Below are 11,544 nucleotides of genomic sequence, written 5' to 3'. Positions count from 1 at the left end.
ATTGATTTTTAGGCGGTCAAGGTGGTGTAACCCCTTAAAACATATGACAATTATTTATCGATTTCAATGTTTATAAGTATAAATTTTATTTATACATACACTTAATCTGTCTTCACATATAATTGAATAAAAGTTGTTAACGATCATTGAAAGAATGCTAATGGATAACAGATGCACGAATATATATTATAGAATTCTTTCCCACTAATTTATATGACAATTAACATCGTCGTATTCAGAATGTTAAATCTCGTTTCAAGAGACTAAATTTTCTACTAATTTTACTTAAATCATCATCGAAAGATGAAAATGATATAAACGAAAATAAAAGAGTAATAATCGACACTAACCATACTCACCAGCGGTGTTACTCAGGGACGCGAGGGTGGCTAAACTTTGCAGATTCGCGGGGTTGATTTCTGCTGTAGGAGTAGGCACAGCGGGGGGTGCTGCGTGCGCAGGTGTTGCCGCACCAAGGCCGAGGTGTTGTTGCAACAGTAACTGATGTTGTACATTCGACAGCGCATTCGCCGCTCCCGCATTCGCGGCGACCGGCGTCGCGGCGCTCGTCGTCGCCTGCAACTGTTGCAGAAGCTGCAACGAAGCGGGCGCCAAGGTATGCGCATCGTTCTATAAACACAAACGTGAATTTCATCAATCACGATCGCTGTTATATCTCATAAATTCATCGTAATGTATCCATTTCGAAATTTCTGAATTAAAAATTATCGGTGAATGCCCGGTCTTGAAATTCCGCTCAAAGTCGTTAAATCATTTAAATAATTGATATTTTTTAATAATAAATTCTTATTTCTAGAATTTAATAAGTACCTCTTTAATCAAGCTTTTCATCAAATTTCCGCTAAGGATCGACCGCAAATTTGCCAAAGGATACGCTCGTAAAGCTTTATGCAAATCTCATGAAACGTTCAATAGAAACAAAGCGCTTTAGCGTAGGTAGCCGCTGTACGCGTTCGAAGAATACGGATCATGTTCTTCAAAACGTCTGAGTTCTTTTTTTTTAAATATATTTTGCATAACAAAATTGAGATTGCTATGTAGAAAGAGTCACAAAGGATAGATAATGCATGCGAATGTAAGGCGCTCAAACGATAGAACCATGAAGAGTTCTCGTTCTCGATGCAAATGGAATCTTTGATATCGGCCAAAGAGCTTTTATTATAAAATATTAAGTACACGTACGGCTAGGTAATGCGGTGTGATGTTGACTCCCGCGATATTCCAGAGATTCGACTGGAGTTGCTGCATCCTCTTCTGGTCCTTTTCCTTTTGCGTGTCGGCGAATTTTACGACTAATGGCGACGAACAGCCCTGAAAATTGCATAAAGCATTAATGCCGCATGAAATCGTAAAATCGTGAAATGTAGACACAAATGTTGATTAGTGTCGCGAATTTAAGATCCGAAGCAAAAGGACAAGGAAAAATATAATGCATACAGTAACAAATGTTCAAAATATCAAATTATTTAATAGATTATCATGATTATCATTTCTCAAATGTTAAATTTTCTTTCAATGATATATACCTATCACATATCCATAAGGAAAGAAAATTTTCGAATTTTGTTATTAATTCAATCATAAGAGAGAATTATGAGATTTATGAGAATAAATCTTGCCATGTCACAATAATTAAATATTTCAAAGCTCCAATAACTGATGTGATCGATAAATATGATTTGAAAAAAAACGGAGAGAAAAATAATTATTTTTCCTTATTTACTGTCTGTTTAAATTTTAAGAAATATTCGTATTTCAAAATTGTGCCAATATTTTAGCAATAATATCTTGCTTTCTGTCTATCCAAATTCTTGCAAAAGTTTCTGCTGCAATTCGACATTGCTCTCGTTAGCTCAGAACCGTATTTCGTACCGGGCGGCGTTTTACACCTGAATATCCGGCGGGGTACATTATTGGTTCAAGTCCAAGTTCAACATTGGCGTGAGAACGGGTTTGCCGGCGATCGAGTATTACATTGGTGGAAAGAGAAACTCATTCGACGGGACGCGAGACGATATACACACGAATCGCGAGGTCGATGCACCATGTACAATGCGCCTGCAATTGGAGACGCGAAATCGGCGTGCCGGTTGCGCCGGTAGTGACGAATGAGCAAGTTCGAAGAACCTGCAGCCGGAAATATTCGTGATATTAAAGTGGAATTGCCTTCGTGCCCGTATGCCTTGGCACAACTCGCTTTTACCATTCGAAATAGTACACTACATAGGCGTACCGACGCCAAATATATCTCGTCAAGTGATTAATGAAGAGCTGTTAGGTATTTAAATGGGTCTTATATTAATGATACAAAATTGTATTTTTAACAACGTGCGAGGTTGCATGAAAAGAAAGAACTTAATATTAATTAGACACTTAAATATCTAAAAAGGAAAAATTTATCATTTACTATAGAATTAAGAAAAAACTTTATATATTATGTAGCGTAAAAAATTCACAGAAAAAATATGTTAACATACTTGTGTCGAATTGTGTGAATCAAATAACGTAGTGAAAATCAAATTATACATTATTTTAAAAAGTATTAATTAGACTTAGAAAATATTTTTAAATTTTTTGTAAAATCACAAGCCAAATGCATAATCTATTATTTTCTTGTCAAAATTTTGTAGAGACTATAGCAAAAGATATCCTTCTTACCTGTTCATTTAATCATTATATTTTTTAATACATAAATCGATAGCGATACGTAATTCGTTTTATATTCTCAATTGATGCTGAATGGATATTCGGTAATTTACTTATCCATACCAATTCTAGCATTGGCTAACGCTTAGTAGTAAGAAGTACAGGGGAACGAGAGAAAGATGAAGAAGTCTTGGCGAGCTTTGAATCGCCAAGGTGTCGACCAGTTCGGTCGCCTTTACTCTCTCGCTCGGTTTTAGTTACCCCGAGTTAAATCTGTATATTTCACCGAGGTGACTAGTTCGGATTGTAGATGCACACGGATGTTTCGTCGAGTGACAGTGGCATCGGGCCAATACATCCGACGACTCGGTTGAATTGCCACGAAAAGAAACGATCCACGAAGACTTTGTACGCGACCCGCTTTGTGCCGTCATCTGCTAGTCTTCACGACACTGTTTTCTCCGCTTAAAAAGATCGGAGTCCTCGCGACCCAGTTCTTTCTTGCGAGTATAAATATGAGAGCAGATTGCATGTCCTCATTGCGAATGCTCATTATTTCCACAAGCAACTGACTTTTCATTATTATCTTTTAGTTAACTGTAGAAAACGTAGGTGCAAAAAAGTTAATGATGAAAGGATGAAAGACACGATATTATCATTGAATGATAAATTAATGAACGGTACGTGATTAAAGAAATAAATAAATGAATAAAACATGTTATATTCTTATAAGAGTTGCATTATCCATGTACGAGAAGTTACCAATTGTATTCTTAATTTATTATAAAAGAGAGAACATCAGATGACGTTATTGCGATTATTAATTGAGATATTGTAGTAAAGCTGCTAAAGTTGTAGTTAACTATTAATAGTTTGAACACTAGTTACCGTGCTGTATGCGCAAAACTTTCGATTTTAGGAATTCTTAATATCGATTTTCAAGATTGACAACTTTAATACTTTGACAGATTTTAAATTACATCAATTATATAAAAAGCCATAATTTTTTATTCATTAAAATTAGGAACATTAATTAGGTACTTGAAGAATTAACAGCGCCAATCACTTTAAGACTGATAACTACTGTTAAATTTTTATTTAACAGTAGTTATCAGTGTTTAATTTTAATTTTCAAATTTATAAAATCGGATCCCAAACGTTGTGAACATTGTATAAAGTGTTTATACTTCATCGTTTAAAATTGTACTCACCTCCATTGTCTGGGAATGATGCAGAGCTTTGATGGCATTGATCGCGTACTGCTTACTAGCGAAGGTAACGAAGGCACAGGCTTTACTTTTCCCAGTACTGTCCCTCAGTACCGAGCATTCCTCGATCATTCCGTAATTGCTAAACATGTTCCTAACGTCGTTTTCCGTGAATTTTTTCGATAGCATGCCAACGAACAGCTTACGCTCTGTAATAATAAAGCATATATAACTTCCATTAGCAATCGTTTGTGTGCTGTCGCATTATTATATGAAAAATGAACATACGTATTTCGCTGGCAACACATACGCGATCTTAATAACTCAATAATAGCACCGGAAGACAATTGTCTTAGCGATGATATGTGATTATTCATCCTCGCGTATGATCATATAATTAGTCAATGAGAAATGTGTCTGGCTGAGTAATCGTGCAAACGATCAACATAGCTATAGTCAATTGTCATTAGCAAGAACGTGTAATGCTATTATTGGAGAATTGCGTAGTGGATAAATTAAGTGCATTAGTCATTCTTATTGCATTTCCTATAACTAGATATTTCAATTTAATTCCTATTTTATGGCTGTATTTTTGTTCTGAATTTTCGAAGACGACTCAAACGAGACGTAAACGAGATCTCTTCTATTTCTTCTCTCTTTTTCTTAAGTTTATGATGTTTAAGACAGTCGAGATTATTATTGATTATCTCACAAGTAGCGCTCGGCACTTTACGTATGCCATTATGATAATAGAGTTTATATAACATCAAAAGAATTGGAATTATTAAAGATGAAAAAAATTCTTCTATAAGCGTTACGTAAAACTAACTATTTTCCTATTCTTTATTTTCCAAGTTCTAGTTATCTGAACTTGTCAGCGAACTCATTAAAACTTTTATAAATGGCATTCATGATCGACTATCATTCATGACATATTCTATGAATGAAGGATTAATATTCTGCAGATTAAAAAAAGGTTAACAATTGCCATCTAATATTCTCGGTTGCAAGTAGCAGCATCGATTAATTAAAAAAAAAGAACCGAGTGTTTTGTACGATGTGACGTCGTTCTTAAACTTTGACTCACGTCGTCTCGAGCCGAGGTCGCGAGTGACATCATGATTTCCCATCTCGCCCACCGTTTAATAAGCGTTTACGGATAATGCCTACGGTGGCTAGCTATGGGCCATTTGACGACGGCACCGGACTACTGGAAGAGGCGACCTGGTCAATATTTGTTTAGGACCGGGAGAAAAGCTTCGCCCAGAGAAAAGCCGCTTATGTAAATTCGGCATCGCGGGGGATAGGCTAGGCAAAATACTCGAATATATCTCTCGAGTCTATCCTCGTTTCTCCCTCATCCCTGCCACGTGTATTCAATTCTCCTGTGGATCTTCTTCGCGGTGTTAATGTTACCGCGCTTATCTTCGCGAGATGCCTGGCGCGCATTAAGAAACTCGAAATAACAAAATTCTGCATTGAAATTACGTGTTGCGATGCAAGTTATAGTTTTATACAAATTCAGATGAGATGCGGGATACAAATTTCTTTTATCTTGTTACTAGAGAGTTTGATTCTCAAAATTCTAAGTAATGAAGCTGTATGATTAATTTAATTGATACAACAGTTCTGCGTATACGGGAATAAGCTTGGCATTTACCGTGCATTGATTAAATCCATGTGATAGTTAAATTTCATTATATTGCGCCATAATCTGTAACATACATGAATATTTTTCTTGCAACAAAGGTTAAGCCTGGATTTGTATCATCAGTTCTGAGTATTCACTTTTGCATAAATGCTGCGAGTATTAGATATGCAACGGTGGCTCGCGTCATATTAATTAATATTTCAGTGCCCTAATAATGCGGACTAATGTATTAATATTAATATCGAACTATGCAAATTCGCCGACCAACAAGAGGGCTAAACATGACGAACATTAATATGAAAATTGTGGCTCGCTGTCAAATGTTGCAATCCAATTCGCGCGATATCAAAGGAACACGATGCTACGTTTCAAGCTATGCGCAGCCATACCAGAGCGAATTGAAATCGAGCATACATCGATTTATGGTGCGCGCAATGTATCCGTAGAAGTTGATATCGAATTCATACGGTACGATTGCGTATGATCGTATTTCCGGAAATCACCAATACGCTTTATGTGCAAATAATTACGGCCCATAATGCTGCTAAATAATGCCATGACTGCATTTTGTAATGCTTACTGTACAATAAAATAAAAGAGGTATTAATGATATAAAATATACAGCTTTGAAATTCGCTATTATATTTAGACAACAATAATAATAATTTATTTTTATAATAAGATCTCATACTAATAAATTATATAATATATTAATAATATAAAATAAGTTGTTTTGGTGAAATTCGTTATTACATTTAGGCAATAATAATAATAATAATAATAATTTATTTTATGACAAATTCTTGTATTAATAAAAATTATAACGTTAACTTCACATGCCAATTATTTACGATTATTTTGATGTTATTTTGTAGCAGTGATACTGACACAGAGATAACAGTTTTTGAGCAATTGTAAATTTCAAAGCGAAGCCCTTTGCTTGAAAAATTTGACTCCTGCTTTAATTCAACCCATCCGGATTCCGGATAAAAACTTCCCTGTGACAATGATCCTCTTTGCGTTTAACGAGTCGTATTTAAGGGGTTGTGTCTGACCGAAACGTCCGAAAAATAACAACAAAAAAAATATATATATTAGGACCCGAGAATCAAGGGAGTTCACCCAGAGATCCATGCCGCGTGGAAGGGCAGGAAGGATGAGAAGAGCGCTGGATATATCCGTCCAGACCATGGCAAACTCGTCCGCAGTTAACGATTTAATTAATTTCGCAGCCCCTAGCGACCGGATACCCGCGGTTGCCAACGACGGATCGGATTTCCCGCGGAAATCGAATGAAAATTTTAAGCCCTTTCCCTTCGCGGGGAAAATACGGTGTAAAAAGGCAGCCGGCTGGGGGCAGAAGACAAATTCTCCTCCCCTCCCCCCCTCCCCACGTCCCTCCTGCGTTCCAGCGAAACTGCGGCTTTCGCGGAATGTTTATTAAATACCGAAGGTGCTGGTTTATGCCCTTCCCTTTTCCTTCTAAACGGACCGAAATTTTCCTCCCGTTGCGACCAAGAGGGGCGGATATTATCCGCGTGCGAAGGTCAGCGTATCGAGTATTTCGAGATCGATCCAAGGGTGCAGTCGTGGTCAGACAGTAAATAAAGAGAGCGGAACCGAACTGCTATCTTGGAATCGTCAATTTAAATCACATATAAAAATGAAATACGTGTGATTGACGGGAAAGATAAAATCATACAAATTATTGAAATATGAGTGTAGGATAGAAGTTTGGACAGTTGAAGTTGGTCCCCTCTCCCCACTATTGAAAATCCATTAACGACCACTACCACTCGATTGGTGATCGTTTGGTAGTCCATTCCCAATGATTGGTAGTCAAAGTTGTAAATAATAATATGAAAAGAGACATACGCGCGTTAAAGTTAGCCCCTTCTTTCGTAAAGTATGGCTTTCCCCTGCGTAAGTATTCATAACTGTAAGCATTCGTCATATTTTGCAAAAGGAGGGGCTAACTTCACGCGCGTATGTCTTTTTTTCATGTTATTATTTATAACTTTACCTATCATCGAGAATGGACTACCATATACTACCAAACGACATATACTCAATCGAGTGGTAAGTAATGATCGTTAGTGGATTTTCAGTAGTGGAGGGGAGAGGCAACTTCACAGAATTAGTTTGGACAGCTGGTAAAAAAAATACGAAGAAAACGAGAAATGAAAGAAGATACTTATAAAGTTAATTGTTTCGCTAAAATTGAAATGATCTGAAATCAATTAATTTCGTAATTTCGTATTTTTAAATGTTAATAAGTTATAGCCAATTTTTATATAATGAAAACACGAAATAGGCACTACCTATTCTTTAGATTTTGAATTTTTTTCACATTTAATCGCGTCAGAGAGAATCTGTTTTCAAATGTATCAGCAACTTTACGTCTTGGAGAAAAAGTCAGTTTATTAATTATATCAAAATTCTGAAAATAGGGTACTAATTTCATAAGAGCTCCGTATATACGCTACATATATACAAAATATTCGTACAAGACTATATATATATATATGTATATATATATAATATATGTATATGTATAGCAGTGTATATGCACATATATTTCTAATTCTGGCTAATGCTTCTCCTACTGTGTCATCAGGATAATGTCGAGCTTATTGTAATCACATTTGGACGTGAGGCTATTAACGTGGGGATAAAATAAGAGCGCGATACGGAGGCACTGGTCTCAGTAACTGCATTTGTAATGTAATTCACGTGCAAACTAGATACGACCCAGCGTTGGATCATGCAGTCGGATATGAGATGCAGATCGCGCCTGCCGGAATGTTTGCATCGCACCGAATATTCCGTTAGGATGTCTGCGGCACGTCGTCGCGTACGTGCATCAAAGTATTGCGCATAGTCTATCGATCGAGCTTTATAAGATCTCTGTATAACAAACGTACGACAATACAAAAGTCATTAAATATTGCAAGTACCATGCAGCTTCACTATTTGTACAGAATAATCTTATAAGTATTGAGTAAGATAGACGTAATTTACAATATATTTATGTGATAAAAAAATCGCTGTATTGATAGAGAAATGACACAAGTAATATCAATATTTTTATGATAATGAAAGCTGTCCTAAAGTCTTTAAGATCAATTTTCTTTCATTATCTCAAACATTATCTCTAATTTTTTACTTGTTTCACTTTAAATTATATCTTCCTTATCAAAGAGCATTAGAGAATCACTGAATATTGCTATCGCTAGCCTCACATGGCAAAAAGTTCGTTTACATTCCGTGAAATTAGTCAGTATTAATGATAATTTACACTTTCCTCCCATCCGCGAGGAAGCGTTTATTCGATACAAACAGGTGTCTGACTTCCACAAACGAAATGCTTGTGGCCAGCCGGTGGCCAATGCGGTCGTTTGTGTTCGATTCGATCTCCTTCTATGCATCTCACGGGCCCATTCACAACTTGTGCAATTAAATCGCAGCCTGCGAAACGTGATAAGTTTTCCAACGAATTTCCTAGCCAGGCATTTCAAATCGATCGTGCTCGGATATGCAACCGGCAACCTTTCCTTACGCCGTTCTTTACTCGATTTCGCCTTTTTCGCGGCACGATGCGCCGAAGCGCGAGACGTTGCGAATGAACCAACGCTCTTACAGGAAAAAAAAAGACCAACGTGAGATTAGGATCGTGCATGCAAATGCGAACAAGCGAGGAAGCACCGGAATTTCTCTGAGAGGCGTTTCCATGTGCCTTTCCCGAGATGCGGCAGAAGAACGAGTCGCTGCACGATACATATCGCCGGAAGCGCATCATGCTCTTTGATTTCCGCCAGAGCTCGTCCTCTAAGACTAACGCTTTATTTGTCGAAGATCCTGAATTATTACATAAAACTTCAAAATTAAGTATGTTGCAAAAGTGCACGGAAAGAATGATTTTCCTGGATTCAGATCTGAAAATAATTTTATTATACAACCAAAATAATTTTGTTGGAAAGTTAAAAATGCTTATCATTTTTGACTTTCCAACAAAATTATTTTGATGATTGAACAAGAATTATTTTCAGATCTGTATTTAGCACAATTTTTAGACCTTCCAACAAAATCATTCTTTTCGTGTGACAATGATGTCGTCAAGTAATTCTTAACTGTTCGAGAAGAATTATTTTCAATTTTGGAAAAGAATTGCACAATCAAATATGATTTAATCGTATCTGATGCGTGCACTAGATATACATAAAATTATCTAATGTATAGATAAAAGTAAATAGATTCTAGAATATATGAAAAACTTAGCCATATATGTTCCGAGATTAAAACTCGAAAGTCGATGAATTTGTATTTTCCGTTTTTCAATTATAAATCGAAAATTGTAATAGTTTATATTAGCCGAGCAAAAATTTGAAATGCGCGAAATAAATTTAAGGTGAAGCACTGAAAATAAAAAATTTAATCGTCAGGATATCGTTAAAAAATTCTCATTATCTCCGGACAGACAATTTAAATTCGAAACATTCACTTTAAAGCTTGCTCGAATATCTGCAAAACGTATCTCGAGATTATCTCTTATGGTGACTTTTTACGGCTGTACCTAAAGCTATTCGGTGGAAGGGAAAGTTTGCAAAACCTGAGTTTTAATTAAAAACATTTTTCTCGAGTAGCATAATCGTTTGCCGCTCTATGAATACTGATTATTAATAATCATTAAAACTGGCCTCTTGCCACCGAGTAAGGAAGATTAGATTTGTCTCATTGCTGGTTTCGCTGTAGCACATAGTCTCGCCAGGAATATTCTTGCCCTCTTAGCGGCTTTTAGGCCACGCGTTTCTTTTAAGAAGCGAGAATCGACTGCGTTAATTCAATTGCCAGGTTCGCATATGCCAGGGTGCATGCACTGCTTTCTATCCATAGACTGATCTACGGAATTAGCTATTTATGAAATTAGTCAGTTATCTGCGAGTCATTAGCTATGAAGATAAATATCTAGAGAAAGGAAATTTTCTAAATAAATCTAGAGTTTTTAGATAGAATAAAAAAAGCAAGGACCTGTGGATTAAAATGCTGCTAAATTATGATTAGGTCCAAAAATAAATGATTAAATCGGGAATTGAAAGAAATTCACACATCTCGAAGCCAATCTGGCAACCGATGTGCCGACAGGTGTATCCACCTTGCGTTTGGTCACAATTATGCGGTCATTAGTATGTCGCCAACGAAGTTCCCAGGAAATGACGTCAGAGATAGGTAGCGATTTATAGACAGCTTGGAATTCCGATTAGCAAGCGCTTTGACGATTGCAACAGTAAGGCGGTAAATTACGCTTTACGATGCGCGTGATTACAAAAGGGGACAATTATTGTTCTGTTTTATGGAGTGACATTTACGGACAGTAGTCATAATGCAGTGATGCGGACTTGCGGTCCAATGAAAATACAAACCAATCCTGTCACAGTGATTAATACGTAGACAGTGACAAACGAGCCAGTTAGAGAAGGCACCTGCGAACGAAACTGTCTTAGCGTATGCATAGTGAAGCCTGCATAACTGTCCTCATTCCCGCTTAAATTATTTGCCGGGAAACCAGAGTATTATTTTTCATTTCAATCGCGCGTAACACAATTTGCAGTATTACATTGAAGTTCGCATTCTGTTCCACGGGATATTTACTATCACACGAGTATGTTTAATCTTTCACTTTGAAAGCGGTATAATGCTTCTTATAAAGCAAACTTCTATCTAACTATAACAACGCAGCTATTTCAAAAATTTAATTTTTTAATGAATGTCATTTTTCTATGATGAAAATACATTCAGTTATAAATAGAACACTTGTGTGAATAGAGGAGGTCTAAAAGTGTGAAATTTCCTTTAAGAAATTTTTATGAACAAACAAACAAAATTAAATTCTGAAATTAATATTTTGCGAAGCGCACTTTGAAAGAGCTAAATTCCCATTTCGAGTCTTCTACACTGTTAAATCTATAGTGTCAAATTTAACCTTAGTTAAGTCGCCACTGCTCCTACTTAATAAATAGT

At 36.3% G+C, this 11,544-nt stretch overlaps 1 protein-coding gene across 13 annotated transcripts in view; it reads right to left on the bottom strand.

Annotated features, from left to right (window-relative positions):
* LOC105456209 (CUGBP Elav-like family member 1) overlaps window positions 1-11,544 on the bottom strand; it is a 431,768-nt gene that overhangs the window by 13,175 nt on the left and 407,049 nt on the right. For all 13 annotated transcript variants that reach the window (XM_011700080.1, XM_011700081.1, XM_011700082.1 and 10 more), the window contains 3 exons: window positions 3,879-4,084; window positions 1,204-1,332; window positions 351-630 (listed from right to left, as the gene is read on the bottom strand). In XM_011700080.1, coding sequence (XP_011698382.1) covers window positions 351-630; window positions 1,204-1,332; window positions 3,879-4,084 — 615 coding nt within the window. The remainder of the gene's footprint in view (window positions 1-350; window positions 631-1,203; window positions 1,333-3,878; window positions 4,085-11,544) is intronic.

This window comes from Wasmannia auropunctata, unplaced genomic scaffold (genome assembly GCF_000956235.1).
Source record: "Wasmannia auropunctata unplaced genomic scaffold, wasmannia.A_1.0 LD335737.1, whole genome shotgun sequence".
Taxonomy (NCBI): Eukaryota; Metazoa; Arthropoda; class Insecta; order Hymenoptera; family Formicidae; genus Wasmannia; species Wasmannia auropunctata.
This window is presented reverse-complemented; position numbering and strand designations above follow the sequence as displayed.